At 42.4% G+C, this 26,151-nt stretch overlaps 1 protein-coding gene across 4 annotated transcripts; it reads right to left on the reverse strand.

Moving 5' to 3' along the window:
* Positions 1-59: 59 nt before the first annotated feature.
* LOC5505243 (A disintegrin and metalloproteinase with thrombospondin motifs 16) lies at positions 60-25,175 on the reverse strand. Of its 4 annotated transcripts, none has more exons than XM_032373642.2 (30): positions 25,032-25,175; positions 23,829-23,904; positions 22,997-23,274; positions 22,763-22,913; positions 21,727-21,881; positions 21,562-21,645; positions 21,177-21,310; positions 21,066-21,100; positions 20,214-20,319; positions 19,596-19,721; positions 18,956-19,085; positions 18,080-18,172; positions 17,854-18,002; positions 17,155-17,221; positions 8,617-8,695; positions 8,305-8,438; positions 7,934-8,057; positions 7,676-7,765; positions 6,741-6,913; positions 6,484-6,610; positions 5,850-5,976; positions 4,965-5,172; positions 4,296-4,455; positions 3,979-4,082; positions 3,390-3,588; positions 3,161-3,260; positions 2,495-2,801; positions 1,534-1,576; positions 1,311-1,431; positions 60-547 (listed from the first exon to the last, which is right to left on the reverse strand). In XM_032373642.2, exons 1-30 carry the CDS (start codon positions 25,086-25,088, stop codon positions 403-405), a joined length of 3,882 nt encoding a protein of 1,293 aa, XP_032229533.2. In that variant the 5' UTR covers positions 25,089-25,175; the 3' UTR covers positions 60-402. The 4 variants fall into 4 exon arrangements, with proteins under 4 accessions (XP_032229533.2, XP_032229535.2, XP_032229534.2 ...); XM_032373644.2 differs by having other exon boundaries at positions 60-538; positions 18,080-18,175; XM_032373643.2 differs by having other exon boundaries at positions 60-541; positions 18,080-18,175.
* Positions 25,176-26,151: the final 976 nt, after the last annotated feature.

Genomic DNA, 26,151 nt, shown 5'->3' on the forward strand with positions numbered 1-26,151 from the left:
GCCTCTCCTAGCATAGATAGGATAGCCATAGGACTCTTGCAGACGAGGCCTCTCCTAGCATAGATGGGATAGCCATAGGACTCTTGCAGACGAGGCCCCTCCTAGCATAGATGGGATAGGCATAGGAGAGGCTTTTCGTTTAGGATAAGTCGGGGTAATCTACACATTCATATTAACATTCTAAAATTCATTAGATTCTATATTATACTTCACCACGGAAAGACCTTGAAGGCTCACACAACAGAGCGTCGCTCCAAGTTAAGCAAGCAGGTAAAGGAGTTAAAACCTGTATTTGTACATAATTACTTCGTACTTTCCTCAAGTAATTATGAGTTGGGAGCGGGACTGAGTTAACATGTCACGTGACTATTTAGAGAAATAACGTGATCGCTCTAGGTCCCACTAGATCCCAGTTGTGAGCATCTTATGTCGGCTGTCCCAGCGACTTTCTCTTCTTATCTTTGCTCGAATAGTAGGGTCTTCTGGGGCTTGCTCCACAGTAGAATTTCTAGAGATTTTCTCTTCATCTCTAACGGTTCTTCTTGACCTCGAAAAAAAAATCGATTTCACATTCTCCCGAAAACAGTATTTTTTTCAATTATGAATATTATACTACTTGCAGGAGGTAAATCGCGTTTACATCAGGAAAAAAACAGGAATTCGCGATTCCCGCCTTCTTCGAGCGGCGAGCTACCTTTCCTTTGCCCAAAAATAGATGATTTTTGTTTCAGTATAAGGAAAAAGTTTTCTCCAGCTGTATTTTCTTAGCAATGACCAAAGAAAAATTAGACATATGATATGATATGGTACTATTATATAAGGCAATCACTTTCTATTCATGCGGCGCTAGGGGCTGTCGATAAAATGTGGAGTCTCCGTTGTGCTAGGTGTTGATTGGAGTCCAGAGAGGATAAATATGGGAATTCTGATGAAATTTGCTTCAGACACATAGCAGTAATGGGTTCCTTATTGAATTTAACAATAACAACAATAGTAATTTATTTAGTTTTTCGCGCAGTCGCGAACTAGACCTTCGCACTATTTAGCAGTGTTTCGATTTGATTTTACCCCATAACGCACACGCATAACCAGGAATTGAGGAAGGGAGGAGGGGACTTTTCTTATAGGAGTATCGCCGACTTTTCAAAAGTCTCTAATAAGACAAGATCCTTCCTCCCTGCGCGTATGTATAGAAAGAGACCTTTTATAGGTCCTTTACAGTGGCCGAAGGATGGTACGCGCCCCATGCGCGAACACCCAGTCACGCGTCTTTTAGTAGATTTTATAAGACAGCAGTGGACATAATGTACCTTATTTCGCGCACTTTGCACACCACGACTCCCCACATGACAATCAGGATTACGGACCCCGCGCCTGTTCCAACCAAGAGAGGGATGTTATTCCACCAAGGCGTAGGAACTGGTGGAGAACCTGTGTGGTAAACCGCCATTAGTGGTCAAGACGTTGATCATTTAAGCCATCTTCCAAAGAATTTTTCCGACGTTGATTCTTAACCTCATGTATAACATTTACCTGACACCTTGAAGCTGTCGTAGGAATACTGGGAGTATTTTGTCTGAAATAAATGCAAAGTGTAAACACAGCCTGTTTTCTTAGTTTCAGTTGTAACAAGCAATTAATTGCGAAGACGTCACCGGTAATATCGATCTTAAAAAAATATTGTTCGTCAAGATATAGGTATTTTAGCAACAAGGACGGCGAAGGGAGAAAATAAAACGGATAATGACAAACTCTTGTCATCTTAATAACTTAGCTGAATAGCTTAAGCAAGCGCAGGCACAACACTTAATTTCACGATTCTCACTGAAACAAGAACAGGCGCATGACAACGCAACTGCTGGTGTTCAACCAATTCTGAGTTGTGTTTGCTTGCGTTTGCGCTTGCTTTTGCATCCTAATGAGAACCAACCTTTAGTGTGGAAAAAAGATAATTGAAGGCTTTCTACGTCGTCCTTGGTAAAGTTCTCTATGATCAGTAACACACCGACTTGCTCCTAGTCGCTCTCAAAGAGTCGCTTTAGTCAAGTGCAGACCGGGAGCCCCCCTCCCGAAACATTCAAATGGCATATTTCGTCGTTTGAATATGTTCTGATGCCAAAAATATCCATTTTAAAGTTGCTGGGAAAAAATATCTCTTCCTTTTTCCCAGAAGGGACCATTTGATTTTTTTATTTTTACCAGCCAGCAGTGGTTAGGAATTTTAGCACATGAATAATTGCCCGTATAACCTGTAGGGACGATTTTTTCCCCAAGCATCCGCCCCAGCGCCCGTAGTTCGGCTCCACAAATTTGCAAGCAGAACCATTCGAGACGATATTTTTCACAGCAACCGAAAGTTCTAAGATCTTCCCAGCCAGCAAAAAACGGGCTGTGAAACATATTTTGTGGAACAGATCCGTTTTGTGCCCTTGTATAGTCTAAGCCGTACCGATATGTACAGATAGCAAGAGGGAATTCGCAAATGTCTACACACCTCGCTGTTGTAGCACCGTATAAACGGCTGATACTCGATCTTTGGCTGCAGTGGTCCGTTGTAGTACTCCAATTCACTGATCCCTCGTCTCTTTCTATCGCATTTCGTCCCCTGTCCTGTCCCCAAGGTAAATATCTTGTATTTCGGGTACTCGCTCGCTTTGAATGCGAAAACTAGGTACGCTTTCGGGACGTATGATTTGTGAGCTTCGCAGTAGCTCACAAGTTCTGAGGAATTGACATTTTGCGGGTTTGAGGCTGTAGTTAGAGCGTATCGGAGATAGACGGCATTAAAAACCTGGTAGTACCTAGAATAAGCAAAACACGCAAGCTGTCGTTTTGTGTAACTTTTCATGCCATGTGTTTTGTGTTATTATTTTTTTACATTCCGTTTTATTGTAGCGAATTCTAATCAATAGTTGCGGGTACCCAGGATTTGCTGAGGGTATTGCGCAGCTATAGGTATCATATGAGAGAGGGATAGCATTTGACAAATCCTTTTTTAAAAGAAATAACCAACTTTTTTGGCAACTCCCCCCCCCCCCCTCCCCCTCCTGCGCAACTCCCCTTCCCCTCCCGGGCGGTACGTTGCTGTGCACTGACTGAAATCGCACTAATGAAAGATAATTCATGATTTATATATTTCGCACTACGCAGTTTCACTCACTTGACGGGACCATTGACATCTGAGAATTTGGGAATTTCAATTCGAGCGGTTGTTTGTCCTTCAGAAACCTTTTTTGATGGAGATGTCTCCATCGGCGGTTCTGCGGTAAGATCAGGTCGACAAGATCAGTTGCGTCAAAATAACTTTTTTAATTGCAACACCAATAGTGTCACTGCTTGCGTGGTTGTACTTGAGAAGGATGGCGACTGGCAAAAGACTCTCTTCATACCTTTAATTGGCGTCTTTACGACCTGATCGTCATCGCTATAGTTCCCGTAACCTTTACTTGTCCTGGCGGCAACTCGCACTAAGTAAGATTTATCACCGAACAGACTCGAGAGAGGAACATCAAGCGAGGTCTCACTCCCCTCTGTCTCAACGATCGTGTTCTTCAGCAATTCTGTCAAGTTCCTGAGCTCAAAGAACACCTAAAGATCGATCAGATGGCCGTTGTTAATTCGAATAGTTTATACGAAAGAGCCTAAGGAGATATTTACTAATAATCTATGTTCACAAAAAAACAGGTACAAGAGCGAATTAAAGCATACCAAAGGTGTGACTAACGAGGGCTCTTAAAGTTAACCCTTGCCTTGCGAATAGCCTATTTCGGATACCACCTAAACCCAGCTTCACTAATGGGCATTCCCGAATACCAAAGACCTACCACCTCAGCACCTCCCTCGCCCATCTTCCTCGAGAGAGTGACGGTGAGGTAAAATTAAATGGATAATGGTATGGGTGAATGGATAGCAAATCCCGATCACCTCCACCACGCCCTTGCCTACTACCCGAGAGAGGGCTGTGAGTGTTGAACATACCTTATATCCATCGATTCTCCCATTTGTCTCAATCGGTGTTCTCCATGTCACGTGGTAAGTTTCATTCTCAAATGAAACCGAGATGTCATAGGGGGGACCAGGAGCTGAAATGAGATCCAATTTAGAATTTTAAAATTTTGAGAGGTTTTAGCCAAAAAGCTAATAACTGGAACACTGGTAATACTGGCGCGGAAGGTACAACAGAGCTAGGCGCATATTACCCAGGAATGCGCGTGGGTAAAACACATAATGGTGTGTAATGCAGAGCAACTGCTTTGCGACCAATTACAGGGTAATGGATGGATTACGTTACTTACGGGTTTCAGCTATTAAACAGCTCTTCCATCTATCTGGTATCTTGGTTGAGAACTCAAGGCACGTTTCGTCATCGAGAACAGAAATGCTTCCATTCGCGAATCTGTTTCGGCACTCCACTTTCCTGCTTGTGTTTCCCTGCTGCCCAGGATTTCCAGTACACTAAGAAGCAGACAAAACAACCAAATTCATCTCGTCAACCGAACAATTTGGAAACTTATAAGCAAACACGTTTCTAACGACGGACGGCAACCTGAAGCAGTGGGCTTTTGTGTTTAACACTATCTCCTGCTAGCAATATGTAAGACTGCGTGGTAGAACAGATACGTTGGAGCAAATATTTTACATTTAGGAAAACGTTCCGTCGTTCAGAAACTATTATCATGTACTTGATAACCATCAAATCTTTTTTTCTTGAGTTAAGCCTCGGTAATGTCCTAGGTCACTACACTGTTAAAAGCATAGTACAAAAAAATGTCTATCGCAAGGCAGACCTTGGATAAGAGAGATGGCCACAAAGTTCTACTGGAAGTCACGACGCATTGTGACTAGGTATACAGCGATGCATTTGATCATGACGGACTGTATAACATTCGAAGGGGAGGATCAGTATTCGCCTCTTTGAGTTAACTTAGACTAACTCAGCAAAGGCGATTGTTAAAAGAACTCACCTGCGACCAATCTCCTATTTCCCAACTCGGCCCACAATCCACCACGTTACATGTTGATGATGTTGTTGGTTTCTTAGTTGCGTTACAGAAGCTCTCGTCCACCGTGACATTCGATTGTTGCGTGACTTGCTGTACGCAGAGTACCTCCCGCGACCGATTCCCTCCGCCACATCTCCGTGAACAGGGACCCCATGGGTGTATCTCCCACCTACAACGTCGACATAGAGAAGAGTCACTTATCTGACATACCTTAGTGTTGCATGTGTCATAGCCGTACATCTACTTTCCCTGGCATACCTTAGTGTCACATGTGTCATATCCAATGTCTTCTTACCTTGGCATACCTTACAGCAAAATTCGTTTTTGCGCGACCTCGGCGAATCCAAAATCCTTGTCTCGTTTGGGAATAGCGCGTAGTCAGAAACAAGCTTTGGGGGCGGTTTGTCTGGTTTTAATTGTTTGGTTTGATTGACTACGCGCTATTCCCAAACGAACAAAGGAATTTTCAATTCTGGGAGGTCGCGCAACAACGAACTTGGCTATAATGTCACATGTGTCATAGCCAAATTCTTCTTTCCCTGGCATACCTTAGTGATATCACGAGTCATAGCCACAAGTCTTCTTTTCCTGCATACCTTAGTGTGACATGTGTCATAGCCAAAGTCTTCTTACCCTGGCATACCTTAGTGTTATAGACTTACTTTGCTTGACACGCCGGCTTTAAGAGATACTTTACCGGACAGGCCTGTGTTACACGGCGCCGTAGTCCTGTCCCCGATTATTTCTTTAGGTTTCAAAGCAAGTAACGTTGTACAGGCCTGGGTTTGACAAAATGCGAAGTCCTAGGCCTGACACCTAGTCATGTTTCAAAGCGATATGACTTACTTTGCAGGGCAGGCCTGTGTATTGCACGGACCGTAACCTGGGGGCCTGGTGTCTTGATTGCAATGTATACTACTGATCTGAGAACCGTCGTCTTCCCTGATGCACGTCACTGTGTGGGGCTGGGTTCCTACCAACGAAACACAAGGGTGCTGAAAGGAAGACGAATATGGGCAACGAGCATCTGCACGAAAAGTGTGCCCTTCTTTATTTTATCTATCTATCGTACGGATCCGATCAGGTTCAGAGCAGCTTCCTATGCTAACACAGGCCCGTACCCAGGAGGGGGGGGGGGCAGAGGGTGCGAACCCCCTTCCCCCCCCCCCCCCCCCCCAACACACACACACACACAGCGGCCGAAAGGCAATTTTCGGTTCTCAATAGACGTACTTTAGAAAAAAAACTATAAAGCATAAGCTAGATCACTATGGTATATTATCAATCCATAGGTCAGACCTTTTTGTAGCCAATTCTGACAATAAATGTCCCTTTGTGATACTGCGAAGGCATAAAAGAATTGCTTTGTTCTTTTGTGGGAGGTCAGATTTTTATCAGAAAATCTCCTCCCTCTTCCCCCCCATATTCCCCTCCCCAGAAAAATTAGGTCCACTTTTTCGGATCATCCCACATACTATACCTCCTGCGCATGTTTTACTGCAGATGCCGCTTTTCACATTTTTCCAGATGAGCGAGGTTACGTTTGGTTGACCGGGAGCGTAGTATGTGATGGTGTACCCGACATTTGCTTCATTGGCGTAGATAAACTAAAAGAGATAAAAAAGCACCAACAATTACCCGAAATCTACGAGAAAAGTAGAAGGCAAGGACAAAATTAAGAAACGACATAATGCACAGACAAAGACAATCTAGAATCTTCACGGCTCGCATACTCACCAAGAGTACCAGCTCGGCATTCGTAGGGCCTTGAATAAACATTTTCTCGGCGTAGTTGATTACCGGGTTTTCGTAACTAGCGATAGTGCCCGCCACCTTGACTCTTAAGGTCAGCGGAAATTCTCCAAACACAAAAGGGTCGTCCGATGCAGCGGCTGAGGCAAGTTTCAGATCTGACAAGAAAAAAAACTTTCTCGCTCAATGTTAGCGCAAATACACATTCATAGACTATATTCTACTAAAATTATTGTAATATGATGTAACAGGCATGACGTAACAGGTATGGCGTAACAGGCATGACGTAACAGGTATGGCGTAACAGGTATGGCGTAACAGGCATGACGTAACAGGTATGGCGTAATAGGTATGGCGTAACAGGTATGGCGTAACAGGCATGGCGTAACAGGTATGACGTAACAGGTATGACGTAACAGGTATGGCGTAACAGGTATGGCGTAACAGGCATAACGTAATAGGTATGGCGTAACAGGTATAACGTAATAGGTATGGCGTAACAGGTATGGCGTAACAGGTATGGCGTTACAGGCATGGCGGCCTAACAGGTATGGCGTAACATAATGGCATAACATAATGAGTGATCCCAGAAAAGACCTATACCCACCAGAGTTTCTTTAGTGTTTATTTATTTTTTATCCAGGTTCTTAGCGCTTCGCGGGTTTTTAACTAACTTTTAGGAATTTAAAAAGGAATACTTTGCGGTTGTGGATCACAAGCTTCAAGTAATAAATTCACATACGTTAAAATAAGTCACTGTTCGAAAGAGGGAGAGAAAATTCGCCATATCTCGGCCGATAATGGAACTCAACGCAGCAAAAGTGAGAAGGTTCCATACGCGAAAGAGCAAACAATTTGGCCACCTTTGACTCCAAGGAGATATTTAAAAAAATATCTTTTCTAGGCACAATCACACTTACTGACAAAATTGTTGGTTGCATTATCTTCGGTTATCATGGCGTTCACTGTTCCTACAGGAAGGGTCATCATTTGTCGAGCATTCCACGGACCTTGTATTAAAAATACATGTTAGGACCCATAAGGAATGGAAGCCTAGCGCCTGCAATAGGATATATAGAGCTCGACGACGTATGTGAATAAATATAACTGGGATTTGAACCAAGTGATCTCTATATCCAGAAATAGGAGTAAAAAAAAATAAATTAAAAGACACCTACCGTATCGGTTCCACAGTTCTGTATATCTCGCCTCTTTTCGGACACATTTATTGCCATTGCCAAGGCACTCACGACATCTGTCCAATATTCCCCCAGAGGCGATAACGTTGTCGCATCCAACACTCTATAAAAAACAGTAAAAGTAGCCACAAATTTTAGATCTCGTTTCTTGCTCATTTAAGCATTTCACATATATTTTCATTTTCACATACTCGCTCCCTGAAATAATTGTTAAACTCACATTGACATTTTTATATTCCTTCCTGCTGGCGTTCATTAAGAAAAGCATTAGGGACGAGGGAGGTGTGTGTGGCGAGGGGGATGGATGCAAGTAAAGGAATGGGTACTAACTAGTACAAGGCAAACCCTACCACTCGTTTTCCTTCAATACATATATCCTGTATGTCAGGATCTGTCTCGTCGTATTTTGTCCCGTCAGACACGTGACCCTCTCTAATAGGGTAAGACGAGCCTGCACGACACCACAGCTCACAGCGGTCAGCGGCTACAAAATAAAATTACTCAAAATTTTAATTTTTGACATTGTATCTATCATAGTTTAATCATAGAAGTTGATTGGTATGAACGGATTGTGTGATTAAGTATTCAATACTGGTATTGTATCGATCATAGGTGAAGTTGATTGGTATGTACACATTGTGTGATTATTCAGTATAGCTTACTGGCGTTGTATCCATCATAGGTCGAATTGATGGTCTTGCATTGCGTTGTTCTGTAGTCTTCGCTCCCTGGAGAACAATCCTGAAGGCAAAATGACGAATGCATAATGTAGATTGATTGCTATATTAAGCCCTTTACGGGGTCTTGCTATTGCTGTACTTACAGGGTAGTTATCAGTACGGGGTCTTGCTATTACTTACAGGGTAGTTATCAGTACGGGGTCTTGCTATTACTTACAGGGTAGTTATCAGTACGGGGTCTTGCTATTACTTACAGGGTAGTTATCAGTACGGGGTCTTGCTATTACTTACGGGGTAGTTATCAGTACGGGGTCTTGCTATTACTTACAGGGTAGTTATCAGTACGGGGTCTTGCTATTACTTACAGGGTAGTTATCAGTACGGGGTCTTGCTATTGCTGTACTTACAGGGTAGTTATCAGTACGGGGTTTGCTATTACTTACAGGGTAGTTATCAGTACGGGGTCTTGCTATTACTTACAGGGTAGTTATCAGTACGGGGTCTTGCTATTGCTTACAGGGTAGTTATCAGTACGGGGTCTTGCTATTGCTTACAGGGTAGTTATCAGTACGGGGTCTTGCTATTGCTTACAGGGTAGTTATCAGTACGGGGTCTTGCTATTACTTACAGGGTAGTTATCAGTACGAGGTCTTGCTATTACTTACCAGGGTAGTTATCAGTACGAGGTCTTGCTATTACTTACAGGGTAGTTATCAGTACGGGGTCTTGCTATTACTTACGGGGTAGTTATCAGTACGAGGTCTTCCTATTACTTACAGGGTAGTTATCAGTACGGGGTCTTGCTATTACTTACAGGGTAGTTATCAGTACGGGGTCTTGCTATTACTTACAGGGTTGTTATCAGTACGGGGTCTTGCTATTACTTACAGGGTAGTTATCAGTACGGGGTCTTGCTATTACTTACAGGGTAGTTATCAGTACGGGGTCTTGCTATTACTTACAGGGTAGTTATCAGTACGGGGTCTTGCTATTGCTTACAGGGTAGTTATCAGTACGGGGTCTTGCTATTGCTTACAGGGTAGTTATCAGTACGGGGTCTTGCTATTACTTACAGGGTAGTTATCAGTATGGGGTCTTGCTATTACTTACAGGGTAGTTATCAGAATGGGGTCTTGCTATTACTTACAGGGTAGTTATCAGTACGGGGTCTTGCTATTGCTTACATGGTAGTTATCAGTACGGGGTCTTGCTATTGCTTACAGGGTAGTTATCAGTACGGGGTCTTGCTATTACTTACAGGGTAGTTATAAGTACGGGGTCTTGCTATTGCTTACAGGGTAGTTATCAGTACGGGGTCTTGCTATTACTTACAGGGTAGTTATCAGTACGGGGTCTTGCTATTACTTACAGGGTAGTTATCAGTACGGGGTCTTGCTATTACTTACATGGTAGTTATCAGTACGGGGTCTTGCTATTGCTTACAGGGTAGTTATCAGTACGGGGTCTTGCTATTACTTACAGGGTAGTTATCAGTACGGGGTCTTGCTATTACTTACGGGGTAGTTATCAGTACGGGGTCTTGCTATTACTTACAGGGTAGTTATCAGTACGGGGTTTGCTATTACTTACATGGTAGTTATCAGTACGGGGTCTTGCTATTGCTTACAGGGTAGTTATCAGTACGGGGTCTTGCTATTACTTACATGGTAGTTATCAGTACGGGGTCTTGCTATTACTTACGGGGTAGTTATCAGTACGGGGTCTTGCTATTACTTACAGGGTAGTTATCAGTACGGGGTTTGCTATTACTTACAGGGTAGTTATCAGTACGGGGTCTTGCTATTACTTACGGGGTAGTTATCAGTACGAGGTCTTGCTATTGCTTACAGGGTAGTTATCAGTACGGGGTCTTGCTATTACTTACAGGGTAGTTATCAGTACGGGGTCTTGCTATTACTTACAGGGTAGTTATCAGTACGGGGTTTGCTATTACTTACAGGGTAGTTATCAGTACGGGGTCTTGCTATTACTTAAAGGGTAGTTATCAGTACGGGGTCTTGCTATTACTTACAGGGTAGTTATCAGTACGGGGTCTTGCTATTACTTACAGGGTAGTTATCAGTACGGGGTCTTGCTATTACTTACAGGGTAGTTATCAGTACGGGGTCTTGCTATTGCTTACAGGGTAGTTATCAGTACGGGGTCTTGCTATTGCTTACAGGGTAGTTATCAGTACGGGGTCTTGCTATTACTTACAGGGTAGTTATCAGTACGGGGTCTTGCTATTACTTACAGGGTAGTTATCAGTACGGGGTCTTGCTATTACTTACAGGGTAGTTATCAGTACGGGGTCTTGCTATTGCTTACAGGGTAGTTATCAGTACGGGGTCTTGCTATTGCTTACAGGGTAGTTATCAGTACGGGGTCTTGCTATTACTTACAGGGTAGTTATCAGTACGGGGTCTTGTTATTACTTTCAGGGTAGTTATCAGTACGGGGTCTTGCTATTACTTACATGGTAGTTATCAGTACGGGGTCTTGCTATTACTTACAGGGTAGTTATCAGTACGGGGTCTTGCTATTGCTTACAGGGTAGTTATCAGTACGGGGTCTTGCTATTACTTACAGGGTAGTTATCAGTACGGGGTCTTGCTATTACTTACAGGGTAGTTATCAGTACGGGGTCTTGCTATTGCTTACGGGGTAGTTATCAGTATGGGGTCTTGCTATTGCTTACAGGGTAGTTATCAGTACGGGGTCATGCTATTACTTTCAGGGTAGTTATCAGTACGGGGTCTTGCTATTGCTTACAGGGTAGTTATCAGTACGGGGTCTTGCTATTGCTTACAGGGTAGTTATCAGTACGGGGTCTTGCTATTGCTGTACTTACAGGTTAGTTATCAGTACGGGGTCTTGCTATTACTTACGGGGTAGTTATCAGTACGGGGTTTGCTATTACGTACGGGGTAGTTATCAGTACGGGGTCTTGCTATTACTTACAGGGTAGTTATCAGTACGGGGTCTTGCTATTACTTACGGGGTAGTTATCAGTACGGGGTTTGCTATTACTTACGGGGTAGTTATCAGTACGGGGTCTTGCTATTACTTACCAGGGTAGTTATCAGTACGAGGTCTTGCTATTACTTACAGGGTAGTTATCAGTACGGGGTCTTGCTATTACTTACGGGGTAGTTATCAGTACGAGGTCTTGCTATTACTTACAGGGTAGTTATCAGTACGGGGTCTTGCTATTACTTACAGGGTAGTTATCAGTACGGGGTCTTGCTATTACTTACAGGGTTGTTATCAGTACGGGGTCTTGCTATTACTTACAGGGTAGTTATCAGTACGGGGTCTTGCTATTACTTACAGGGTAGTTATCAGTACGGGGTCTTGCTATTACTTACAGGGTAGTTATCAGTACGGGGTCTTGCTATTGCTTACAGGGTAGTTATCAGTACGGGGTCTTGCTATTGCTTACAGGGTAGTTATCAGTACGGGGTCTTGCTATTACTTACAGGGTAGTTATCAGTATGGGGTCTTGCTATTACTTACAGGGTAGTTATCAGAATGGGGTCTTGCTATTACTTACAGGGTAGTTATCAGTACGGGGTCTTGCTATTGCTTACATGGTAGTTATCAGTACGGGGTCTTGCTATTGCTTACAGGGTAGTTATCAGTACGGGGTCTTGCTATTACTTACAGGGTAGTTATAAGTACGGGGTCTTGCTATTGCTTACAGGGTAGTTATCAGTACGGGGTCTTGCTATTACTTACAGGGTAGTTATCAGTACGGGGTCTTGCTATTACTTACAGGGTAGTTATCAGTACGGGGTCTTGCTATTACTTACATGGTAGTTATCAGTACGGGGTCTTGCTATTGCTTACAGGGTAGTTATCAGTACGGGGTCTTGCTATTACTTACAGGGTAGTTATCAGTACGGGGTCTTGCTATTACTTACGGGGTAGTTATCAGTACGGGGTCTTGCTATTACTTACAGGGTAGTTATCAGTACGGGGTTTGCTATTACTTACATGGTAGTTATCAGTACGGGGTCTTGCTATTGCTTACAGGGTAGTTATCAGTACGGGGTCTTGCTATTACTTACATGGTAGTTATCAGTACGGGGTCTTGCTATTACTTACGGGGTAGTTATCAGTACGGGGTCTTGCTATTACTTACAGGGTAGTTATCAGTACGGGGTTTGCTATTACTTACAGGGTAGTTATCAGTACGGGGTCTTGCTATTACTTACGGGGTAGTTATCAGTACGAGGTCTTGCTATTGCTTACAGGGTAGTTATCAGTACGGGGTCTTGCTATTACTTACAGGGTAGTTATCAGTACGGGGTCTTGCTATTACTTACAGGGTAGTTATCAGTACGGGGTTTGCTATTACTTACAGGGTAGTTATCAGTACGGGGTCTTGCTATTACTTAAAGGGTAGTTATCAGTACGGGGTCTTGCTATTACTTACAGGGTAGTTATCAGTACGGGGTCTTGCTATTACTTACAGGGTAGTTATCAGTACGGGGTCTTGCTATTACTTACAGGGTAGTTATCAGTACGGGGTCTTGCTATTGCTTACAGGGTAGTTATCAGTACGGGGTCTTGCTATTGCTTACAGGGTAGTTATCAGTACGGGGTCTTGCTATTACTTACAGGGTAGTTATCAGTACGGGGTCTTGCTATTACTTACAGGGTAGTTATCAGTACGGGGTCTTGCTATTACTTACAGGGTAGTTATCAGTACGGGGTCTTGCTATTGCTTACAGGGTAGTTATCAGTACGGGGTCTTGCTATTGCTTACAGGGTAGTTATCAGTACGGGGTCTTGCTATTACTTACAGGGTAGTTATCAGTACGGGGTCTTGTTATTACTTTCAGGGTAGTTATCAGTACGGGGTCTTGCTATTACTTACATGGTAGTTATCAGTACGGGGTCTTGCTATTACTTACAGGGTAGTTATCAGTACGGGGTCTTGCTATTGCTTACAGGGTAGTTATCAGTACGGGGTCTTGCTATTACTTACAGGGTAGTTATCAGTACGGGGTCTTGCTATTACTTACAGGGTAGTTATCAGTACGGGGTCTTGCTATTGCTTACGGGGTAGTTATCAGTATGGGGTCTTGCTATTGCTTACAGGGTAGTTATCAGTACGGGGTCATGCTATTACTTTCAGGGTAGTTATCAGTACGGGGTCTTGCTATTGCTTACAGGGTAGTTATCAGTACGGGGTCTTGCTATTGCTTACAGGGTAGTTATCAGTACGGGGTCTTGCTATTGCTGTACTTACAGGTTAGTTATCAGTACGGGGTCTTGCTATTACTTACGGGGTAGTTATCAGTACGGGGTTTGCTATTACGTACGGGGTAGTTATCAGTACGGGGTCTTGCTATTACTTACAGGGTAGTTATCAGTACGGGGTCTTGCTATTACTTACGGGGTAGTTATCAGTACGGGGTTTGCTATTACTTACGGGGTAGTTATCAGTACGGGGTCTTGCTATTACTTACAGGGTAGTTATCAGTATGGGGTCTTGCTATTACTTACAGGGTAGTTATCAGTATGGGGTCTTGCTATTACTTACAGGGTAGTTATCAGTACGGGGTCTTGCTATTGCTTACATGGTAGTTATCAGTACGGGGACTTGCTATTACTTACGGGGTAGTTATCAGTACGGGGTCTTGCTATTACTTAATGGGTAGTTATCAGTACGGGGTTTGCTATTACTTACGGGGTAGTTATCAGTACGGGGTCTTGCTATTACTTACAGGGTAGTTATCAGTACGGGGTCTTGCTATTACTTACAGGGTAGTTATCAGTACGGGGTTTGCTATTACTTACAGGGTAGTTATCAGTACGGGGTCTTGCTATTACTTACAGGGTAGTTATCAGTACGGGGTCTTGCTATTACTTACAGGGTTGTTATCAGTACGGGGTTTGCTATTACTTACAGGGTAGTTATCAGTAAGGGGTCTTGCTATTACTTACAGGGTAGTTATCAGTACGGGGTCTTGCTATTACTTACAGGGTAGTTATCAGTACGGGGTCTTGCTATTGCTTACAGGGTAGTTATCAGTACGGGGTCTTGCTATTGCTTACAGGGTAGTTATCAGTACGGGGTCTTGCTATTACTTACAGGGTAGTTATCAGTACGGGGTCTTGTTATTACTTTCAGGGTAGTTATCAGTACGGGGTCTTGCTATTACTTACATGGTAGTTATCAGTACGGGGTCTTGCTATTACTTACAGGGTAGTTATCAGTACGGGGTCTTGCTATTGCTTACAGGGTAGTTATCAGTACGGGGTCTTGCTATTACTTACAGGGTAGTTATCAGTACGGGGTCTTGCTATTACTTACAGGGTAGTTATCAGTACGGGGTCTTGCTATTGCTTACGGGGTAGTTATCAGTATGGGGTCTTGCTATTGCTTACAGGGTAGTTATCAGTACGGGGTCTTGCTATTACTTTCAGGGTAGTTATCAGTACGGGGTCTTGCTATTGCTTACAGGGTAGTTATCAGTACGGGGTCTTGCTATTGCTTACAGGGTAGTTATCAGTACGGGGTCTTGCTATTGCTGTACTTACAGGTTAGTTATCAGTACGGGGTCTTGCTATTACTTACGGGGTAGTTATCAGTACGGGGTTTGCTATTACGTACGGGGTAGTTATCAGTACGGGGTCTTGCTATTACTTACAGGGTAGTTATCAGTACGGGGTCTTGCTATTACTTACGGGGTAGTTATCAGTACGGGGTTTGCTATTACTTACGGGGTAGTTATCAGTACGGGGTCTTGCTATTACTTACAGGGTAGTTATCAGTATGGGGTCTTGCTATTACTTACAGGGTAGTTATCAGTATGGGGTCTTGCTATTACTTACAGGGTAGTTATCAGTACGGGGTCTTGCTATTGCTTACATGGTAGTTATCAGTACGGGGACTTGCTATTACTTACGGGGTAGTTATCAGTACGGGGTCTTGCTATTACTTAATGGGTAGTTATCAGTACGGGGTTTGCTATTACTTACGGGGTAGTTATCAGTACGGGGTCTTGCTATTACTTACAGGGTAGTTATCAGTACGGGGTCTTGCTATTACTTACAGGGTAGTTATCAGTACGGGGTTTGCTATTACTTACAGGGTAGTTATCAGTACGGGGTCTTGCTATTACTTACAGGGTAGTTATCAGTACGGGGTCTTGCTATTACTTACAGGGTTGTTATCAGTACGGGGTTTGCTATTACTTACAGGGTAGTTATCAGTAAGGGGTCTTGCTATTACTTACAGGGTAGTTATCAGTACGGGGTCTTGCTATTACTTACAGGGTAGTTATCAGTACGGGGTCTTGCTATTACTTACAGGGTAGTTATCAGTACGGGGTCTTGCTATTACTTATAGGGTAGTTATCAGTACGGGGTCTTGCTATTACTTACAGGGTAGTTATCAGTACGGGGTCTTGCTATTACTTACAGGGTAGTTATCAGTACGGGGTCTTGCTATTACTTACAGGGTAGTTATCAGTACGGGGTCTTGCTATTACTTACAGGGTAGTTATCAGTACGGGGTCTTGCTATTACTTACGGGGTAGTTATCAGTACGGGGTCTTGCTATTGCTTACAGGGTAGTTATCAGTACGAGGTCTTGCTATTACTTACAGGGTAGTTATCAGTACGAGGTCTTGCTATTACTTACAGGGTAGTTATCAGTACGAGGTCTTGCTATTACTTACAGGGTAGTTATCAGTACGGGGTTTGCTATTACTTACAGGGTAGTTATCAGTACGGGGTCTTGCTATTACTTACAGGGTAGTTATCAGTACGGGGTCTTGCTATTACTTACGGGGTAGTTATCAGTACGAGGTCTTGCTATTACTTACAGGGTAGTTATCAGTACGGGGTCTTGCTATTGCTTACAGGGTAGTTATCAGTACGGGGTCTTGCTATTGCTTACATGGTAGTTATCAGTACGGGGTCTTGCTATTACTTACGGGGTAGTTATCAGTAAGGGGTCTTGCTATTACTTACAGGGTAGTTATCAGTACGGGGTCTTGCTATTACTTACAGGGTAGTTATCAGTACGGGGTCTTGCTATTGCTTACAGGGTAGTTATCAGTACGGGGTTTGCTATTACTTACGGGGTAGTTATCCGTACGGGGTCTTGCTATTACTTACGGGGTAGTTATCAGTAGGGGTCTTGCTCTTACTTACGGGGTAGTTACAGGGTAGCGCCTGGTTATCATAATGCTAGTGCTGGTGTGCGAATAATAATAATAATAATAATAATAATAATAATAATAATAATAATAATAATAATAATAATAATAATAATAATAATAATAATAATAATAATAATAATAATAATAATAATAATAATAATAATAATAATAATAATAATAATAATAATAATAATAATAATAATGTGAAATAATCTACCGAAAACTACGAGGGAAATGTGGTGAAATCGCGTGATAGTTCCTGGTGGGAACAAGCTATATTCTGTGATGAAATCACGTCATAGTGTGTGTGGTCAAAAGCAAACACCGTGAGACCTCTTACCTGCAAGTTACATATCCTCCACTCCCCCTTGGTGGAACCGGGACAGTCTTGACCTCCGTTAGCTGGCCTGAATAAAGAATTCGTACCACACTGTTAAGGTACTTGTACCTGTTAATTTGGCTTTGACTTACTATGACATTGAACTGTCAAAAACTGACTACATATGTTGAAAATGCCTTCCGCCTTGATCGCTTTAAATTTATATTATTTTTTTGTGGTTGATTTTAATAATCATTCTGCTCGGAATAAAACTTGATTGATAATGCTCATATAGATTACACTATATTATGTAAAGTCGAATTTTTACCAAATAACTTTGAGCAAAAAACTTTCAAAATCTTTACAGGTTTCTACGCACAGACTACAAGTTTATGCCGTTGGAAATGCATTGTCATTTTTATTAAAACACGCAGAGATGTAACCTGGCTTTCATGTAACCTCGCCTTCACTTAACCTCGCTTTCATGTTGTGAAGCCTCGATTCCTCGTGTTTGGTTTCTCGTTCTTGTTTACAATTAAGATGAACTGGAAACTGGAAACACATAGTCTATCGGAACTTTATTTGTGCATACGTACCGCACGTTTGTCAAATCAACTAACACACCATAAAAATCATGAACTGCCACAATTGTTCCCAGTTATACCCGTCTCCAGCCACACATGCAACCAGCGTTAATCATATCATAAAAATTGTGTTTACTTGGGGTTTTCGCAGCGTCTTGATCGATGTCGCACTCCGCCTCCGCATGTCCTGGAACACGTGCTGTAATCTCCCCAGGCCCCCCAGGCACCATCCACGGCCACAGGGAGGCTGTCATCAATATTCACGCAAATACCGCTGATGCACCACTAAAAGACATATAGGTCAACACACAGGGCGTATTTGGACCAGCTACAAAAAGTACAATTTACGCTACATTCCGTACCTTCCGGTTTCCACATGGAGTTCCGTCGACAGGAAGTATGTTACGTGGGTTTATGCACTTGGAGCCTTTTATGCAGAGCAGCGAGTCACACCTCTGCTAGAGGCAAACAATTTAACAAAAGGTTGAGAGCCATCTGAGAGCAGATGAAGATGATAAAGGGAGAGATATGATTATGCTACAACCGAACTCGTCATTACCCATAATGCCCAGTGAGTCATATTCACTCTGCTAAAGGCAAACAATTCAACAAAAGTTTAGAGCCATCTGAGAGCAGATGAAGATGATAAAGGGAGAGATATAATGATGCTACAACCGAACACGTCATTTCCCATAATGCCCAGTGAATCATATTCACTCTGCTAGAGGAAAACAATTCAACAAAAGGTTGAGGGCCATCTGAGAGCAGATGAAGATAATAATGTGAGAGATATGACGATGCCCACTATTCAGCCGGAAAAAGTTCCCCCTTCCCTTTAAAGCATACGAATTTGTAAAGAAAACTAAGTAAAATGCGATAAAAGCTATTGTTTATAATTAATTATTAACGTTTTATTTGCAGGAAAACATGATAATGACTGTTTCTTTGTCCTCAAGTATTTCAATTACTCGCTTGAATGAGCTGATGGAAAAAAATACATAAGAGAGTACCACATCTTTGTGTTTTTGTTTTCATTACATATTGAAAACTATGTAGAGAACTCTCGAAAAAAAAGTTTTATTCTTTATTTACCAAATTCTATCAAAATATTGCAAAAGCCTCCTAAAATCAGCCGATAGAAATGGATAACCTTTCACACACTTGCTTTTTTGCTGAATCACAATAATATGTCGGCTTATAGAGAATCCTTGATATCAATTAATAATTCGCATATTTACCTGACGGCAAAGTCGGTACTCCAAGCCATACGCGAGCCTGCACTGCTCGTCCGCGTCAAATGTATAGCCTGGCGGGAGACTGGGCAGAGCGGTGGAATTGAGAGGCCGGTCATCATAACAATTGACTCGACTGAGAGAGACGAATTAAAATCAATGTCTTTCGAGTTAGAACTGGCGAGGGAGGGGTGGGAAGTCCATGCCATATAAATGATGAATGGCTGTCGTGGGCTACCACGCGGGAAACTTGTAATAATCTACAGCGTTAGGTTCTTGGTCAGTTTTTCAATATGGCGGCCAGAGTAATGTAGTACGGTACTGACCCGCTTATAAAAACCTAGAATTTAAGAACCTGTTAGTCTAAAAATACCAATTTTGACCTCTTTGAAATGAGAACCCATGTAGCCTTAAATTTGAAACAGGTTTCTCAAACAGTAAACATGTATCATAAAATCAATATTTTTAGCATGAGAGTAAATAAATTTTAAGCGATCTTGACCGCATATTTAACGTGACCAGGCAGGTATTGACACTTCCTCAATCACTTGCTCCAGCCATTTAAGAACTTAAGTAGCCTAAAAATTTAAGATAGTACCCGTTAAATAAGAACCTGTTTAGGCTAACCTGGAAAAACCTCAAATACCTGAATATTTCAATTAGTGCTTGTCTGCTGCAAGAAGACCACTGAAATGCAGTGGCGCCCGTTGACTGGTCAGCGCTCATGATATGTCCATTAGCGCATGCTCCATGATCATGCTCCACGCCAAAGCTAACGGAAAAAATAATTTAAATAGACTGAGCTTTTGAATATGTCTTGCGCAAGGCTGGGGATGTTTTTTCGAGTTCATATCTATATTCGAATCAAATACCGTGACCGAGGTTATAAAAATACTGACCGAGGCCGGAGGCCGAAATTGTCAAAACACAGGGAGTTTGTAGCCGATTTTCCGTGAAGTCAATGATTCTATATAAAATGACAAATAAAATGCTGTTTTAGTGTGAAGATCTATTAAAGAATGTCGATCAACTTTTCCTTTGTTATTGTTTATAATTGAAAATACAACGGTTAATTTGCAAGAAAACGTTAAAATAACGATCCTCGATTTAAGCCTTATACGTTAATAATGATATTTGATTGAAAGTTTCCCAGTTACTTGCTTGGATTAGCAGATGGGATAATGGATTCCTTCTGTAACTCGGCATTGAGCGGGAGCATAGAATGGCGGCGTGATTGGCCTCCTTTAAGCGGATAGCAACTCACTTGTGAGCCATGTGGTGTACAACAGAGAATGCAGCCGCCAGTCCATAAGCGTTGTTGATACTTGCACCTAAGCGGTTGCTGCAGGGTGACCCGAAGTATGTGAGACCTGGACATACAGACGAAGTCGTTAAACAGATACTTTTTATATACTGATGTAGGCACATTCTTTACTGGTCACAGATACCGAATGGAGACACAAAACAAAAAACATGCACAACACAAAATAGACAGCGTGCATCTACACGTGAACGACTCACAGACAGCGTGCATCTACACGTGAAGGACTCACAGACAGCGCGCAACTACACGCAACACGTGAGCGACTTACAGACAGCGCGCACCTACACGCAAAACGTGAATGATTTATTGACAGCGCGACCTACACGCAACACGTGAATGACTCACAGACAGCGCGCATCTACACGCAACACGTGAATGACTCACAGACAGCGCGCATCTACATGCAACACGTGAATGATTCACTGACAGCACGCATCTACACGCAACACGTGTGCAACTCACAGAGAGCGGGCATCTACACGCAACACGTGAATGATTCACACACAGAGCGCATGTACACGCAGCACGTGAATTACTCACAGACAGCGCGCATCTACACGCAGCATGCGAACGACTCACAGACAGCGCGCATCTACACGCAACACGTGTGTGACTCACAGACAGCGCGCATCTACACGCAACACGTGTGTGACTCACAGACAGCGCGCATCTACACGCAACACGTGTGACTCACAGACAGCACGCATCTACACGCAACACGTGAATGTTCTCACAGGCAGCGGAACACGTGAGTTTCTAATAGAACGGCGGATCTACACAAAGCACACTTACCATCAAGTTGACACTCCTTCATCCCACAGATATCTCTGTTAAAGTACAAGGTTGAATAAGAGTTCTTAAAACACTGCACTCATTGCTTGTATTCATTGAACAGATCTCTACCTCGTAAGCAGGACAGCATGATCAAAGTGTCCAGCATTTCCTGCCGGAGTATTGACTGTCTGAGACCATTTGCTGAACACGCTGAGGTAATCAGCGGCTGAGTCGATCTTGTTTGTCGTTATATTCAGTGCAGGCTGTGATAATAAGGATTTTTGTTTTAGGATTTTGTTTACGATTTTGGAATATGAAAATATAGAAGAAAATAGAAAAGTAAATGAGTTTGTCTATGTATTTAATTAGATTTTAATGATTTGGGCACAGGTTGTACTTCTCACAGCAGCGATGGTTATTTGTTTCCATTCCGGCATTTGCCTGGTTGCAAACCTATTAAGAAAGGTCATCTCCGTTTATAGTGGTTATTCTAAGATTTCCACCTTTCCCTTACCAGGTCATCTTCGATGAGAATGACTTTTGTTAGACTCAAAACTAGTCGGAATCCAACCGTGCTATCACCAAATAATCGGCTTGCCTGGAAAAACGAATGGTGTAAAATATGGTATCAATGACGATCGCACATTTTTCTTTAATAGTAAACAAAGTCTGGGCGTACCATATTAGCAACCGCCAGTGCGTAGTCCATACTTCTATTTCCATAGTAATCCGTGGCCGATTTATCCATCGTGATCATGGTTTCGATGTATTTGGTCTCAAGCACAGCTCGCTTCTTGCGCGATGAGAGCTTCCTTTCAAAGGACGCCGTATTGTCTGGGAAATACAGAAACATTGTGGACACCTATCTCAATTGACTATAAGAAAATGGAAAATGGAACAAAGTTTGGCCGATGATAATGTCTTCTTGTATTAAAAATGTGTTCATTCATTACATGGCCCTCGCTACAAACTTAATTTAGCCTCACTGAATGTTATTAAGATACAAGACTTGTTTACCCTAACCATTGGTGCTCTAGGCATTCATAATTTTCCATTTCAACCTTAATTGAAATCTGTGAATCCTGGAAAACCAAGGGTATGATGGTGATGGAAAACCAAGGGTATGATGGAAAAACCAAGGGTATGATGGAAAAACCAAGGGTATGATGGAAAATCAAAGGGTATGATAGGAAAAACCAAGGGTATGACGGAAAAACCAAGGGTATGATATGAAAAACCAAAGGTATGATGGAAAAAACCAAGGGTATGATGGGAAAAGCAAGGGTATAATAGGAAAAACCAAGGGTATGATGGGAAAAACCAAGGGTATGATGGAAAAACCAAGGGGATGTTAGGAAAAACTAACGGTATGATGGAAAAATCAAGGGTGTGATGGGAAAACCAAGGGTATGATGGAAAAACCAACAGTATGATAGGAAAACCAAGTCTATTATGGAAAAACCAAGGGTATGATGAAAAAACCAAGGGTATGATGGAAAAAACTAAGGGTATGATGGAAAAACCAAGGGTGTGATGGAAAAACCAAGGGTATGATGGAAAACCAAGGGTATGATGGAACAACCAAGGATATGATAAGAAAAAAGCAAGGGTGTATGGTGTGAGTGATCAATGACCTTATAAAAGTACTGATTAAATGCGCTCACATTAACTTTTGCTTTCTCCTATCTGTAAAACCGCGTGATCTAAGATAATACCTCTTATCGGTTCCGCGAGGGACCTTTTGGAGCGCAAGCTTTTTCTGCTGATCACGTGATGTCCGTGCCCTTCCAGGTCCATTTTACGTCTGATGTGGTGAGGCACAGGCTCGATCTTGTACTCGTGACCGTCGCTTATAATGACACCGCTCTTTAATAAAATATACGCGTTCACATTAACACATTTCCCTAGGAATACAAATATTCAATCAATACCACATTTCGAAGCCGTACCAGTTCGTTTGGTCTCAGCTCCCGCAACGCCACGTGGGATGACGGCTCAGTCGTCACGTGACCTTGTAAAAACCTGCCCGGAGAAGTGTTTAATTCTTTGAACCATACGTCACCAGGTCTTTTTCGCATAAGAACTAGCTTTGATGAAGCGACGTCTTCTTTGGGTTTAAGTGATAGCTCAAAATATTTTCCAAAGGCTCGGAATTCGTGAAGGGTTCGCGAAGAATGGATCGACCTTCGGTGTAATCGCTTTGGTGTAATTGATATAACGTCTAGGTCTAAAAAAAAACGGTTTTTTTACTACAGTTCAAACAAAATTTTAATCAATAGAATTTTCTACATTGTTTAACATTCCATTCCTTTTGGTTCAGCCACACAAATACAATGCTTAGCATAACTTCAGGCCCGTAGCAATGATTTGAGCGGGGTGGTTCGTTTTTCCATTTCAGCAGATCAAATTTCCGGTATACCCCTCCCCCCGCCTTATTACATTAGGCAATCAATACTTCAGTCATTTTAAAGACATATTGATGTGCACGGTATATCCAGCCAAACCTTATATATTTTTTTTGTTTGTTTGCTCTAAGCGGACATTCGAGCCTGGTGGGGGGTGGGGAAGGGGTTCGCCGAACCCCATGAGCCCCCCCCCCCCCCCCCCCCCCTGGCTGCAGGCCTGAACTTACATACCGTACTGGTGATATCATAATCTCGTCTAGCTGTATCTTTTGATCACATGTTTTTTATCATTTTTGGTAGGACTGTCATTGTCATCATTGAATATTCACAAAGAAGACAGCTTTGATTGACATCTGTCACTCAGCATGTCACTCACCATCGCCTGCGTCAAAAGTTTCACCGAACAGTCTGGCAAGATCTAATTTCTCAATACTTCCGCGTTGGCCTAAAATCTATAAAAAAAAAGGATTTAAAGTCTCTTTTCTAACATTTTATCAATGTCGTTAAAAAACGATCCTAAGAAGATAGGGGTAAAAGAGGAAACACAAGCTCCTGTTCCTATTCCAACAGCATTGTCAAAAATGGTTGATATCTTAATGTCTACCATACCATCCTAAACACTGCCCCGTGGGAATGGGATCTTAGAATGTAACATTTCTAATATTGGGATATTAGATATTGTACGATATTGTACCTTTAAAAACAGGGTGGTAAAGGGCTTTTTCGTGAGAAAGATTTAACCATTTTTCACTCTACGAGAAACGTAAAATCGTCCATTTCGACGTCCGTGAAACGTGATTTAACTCTCCTCGTGAAACGTGATTTAGAAATTTCAAGTCTCCGTGAACCGAGATTTAGCTCAAGTTTTTGAGTGTGTTGAACGGAGAATCATGTGACCATCCGAAAATAGATAGATTTGTATTGTCGCATGCAGTAAATACAAGTGTTTTGGATTTTAGTCGCGGCTCTACTGTATTGACGATTACTGGACGTGATATTACTGTATTTGCGAGTTTTGGACGCGATATTACGGTTTTTAAAAACGTGAAATGTGAAAAGGCCATCTTTCGGTCCGCGAAACGTGAAAAAGCCATTTTTCGGGTTTGTGAAACGTGATCCATACCCCCCTTTACCACCCTGTAAAATAAGCAACTTTCTCGACAAACTGCATTCTCTTGTTCAAACAAAAGTTACACTATCGCAGCCTGCTAAACTAAAGGGTCTCAAAATGGCCGTTAATCGCTAACCGTAATAAAGATGCACAAAAATTAACCGTAAACGTAAAACGCCTTTTTCAACTGTCAAACGTTACAACCTGTAGAGACGCACATTTTTTTAACCGTTTACACGTTACAACCGTAGAGACGCATATTTTTCAACCGTTAAACATTGCAACCGCAAAAACGCCTGTTTTTCACTGTTAAACGTTACAACCATAGAGACGCATATTTTTCAACCGTTAAACGTAAATCAGGCACCCCAAGACCCTTTTACTGATCCTAAGAAAGCATCAGGCCGTCTTAGACCCATGATTCAGTTCCCTAAAAAGAAACCAGATATTTCACAATCATTCACTTACCGTGTTTGTTACCAGAGAGATAACAAAGCAAAGTTTGATGCACTTCGTCACTAACATCACGGTGATATATCCAACTAAAGAGAGAGACTAGCTTGGAGGAAGCCAAGTACGTAATGTTTGAAGTTCCTTCCGTGTGAAGCGTTTAACCAGCGATCGGCTGACATTTGACGGATTGTCAATCAAAGTCTAGTCCATTTAAATAAAACCCGGGAGGTAAAGTCTGCGGAATCGTCAATGAAGAATATTTTTCTCGAATATATAATGGTCATGAATGAAGGACAAGTAGTTCAAAAAATCTAGAATATTTTTCTAAGCAAATCGACGTGATAATAAAGACGGGAGTTTATCACCCATAAATGTAATAACACCCATAAATGTAAGAATACCGCAGACCTGGATTTACGTGAATTCCGTAGACTTCCGAACAGATAAAAAAAGAACAATAAAGCATCAGCACAGCAATAGAAATTTATCTCTCTGTTACTAACTATCGTTGAAACTGGGCGACGTTTTCTTACATTTATGGTTAATATGGTTTATTACATTAATGGGCGATGTGTTCTTACATTTATGGTTGACTGTTTATTACATTTATTGGCGATGTGTTCTTACATTTACGGTTGTTCTTAAATTTATAGGCGACGTTTTCTCACTACGCCCCTACTAGTTGTGAGGAAGGCGTGCGTGACACTGAAAGACTGCTAAGCAGACTACGCCCCTACTAGTTGTGAGGAAGGCGTGCGTGACACTGAGTGACTGCTAAGCAGACTACGCCCCTAGTAGTTGTGAGGAAGGCGTGCGTGACACTGAGTGACTGCTAAGCAGACTACGCCCCTACTAGTTGTGTGGAAGGCTTGCGTGACACTGAGTGACTGCTAAGCAGACTACGCCCCTACTAGTTGTGAGGAAGGCGTGCGTGACACTGAGTGACTGCTAAGCAGACTACGCCCCTACTAGTTGTGAGGAAGGCGTGCGTGACACTGAGTGACTGCTAAGCAGACTACGCCCCTACTAGTTGTGAGGAAGGCGTGCGTGACACTGAGAGACTGCTAAGCAGACTAGGCCCCTACTAGTTGTGGGGTAGGCGTGCGTGACACTGAGTGACTGCTAAGCAGACTAC

This window comes from Nematostella vectensis, chromosome 1, assembly GCF_932526225.1.
Source record: "Nematostella vectensis chromosome 1, jaNemVect1.1, whole genome shotgun sequence".
NCBI classification, from domain to species: Eukaryota; Metazoa; Cnidaria; class Anthozoa; order Actiniaria; family Edwardsiidae; genus Nematostella; species Nematostella vectensis.

Coding starts and splice junctions, on each gene's coding strand:
- LOC5505243 (XM_032373641.2), bottom strand. CDS start 25,088: ATGTTAGTGACGAAGTGCATCAAACTTTGCTTTGTTATCTCTCTGGTA. Junction 6,914..7,675: donor TGCAACCAACAATTTTGTCA/GTAAGTGTGATT, acceptor TTTTCTTGTCAG/ATCTGAAACTTGCCTCAGCC. Junction 3,589..3,978: donor GGAGAATCGATGGATATAAG/GTATGTTCAACA, acceptor ATCGATCTTTAG/GTGTTCTTTGAGCTCAGGAA.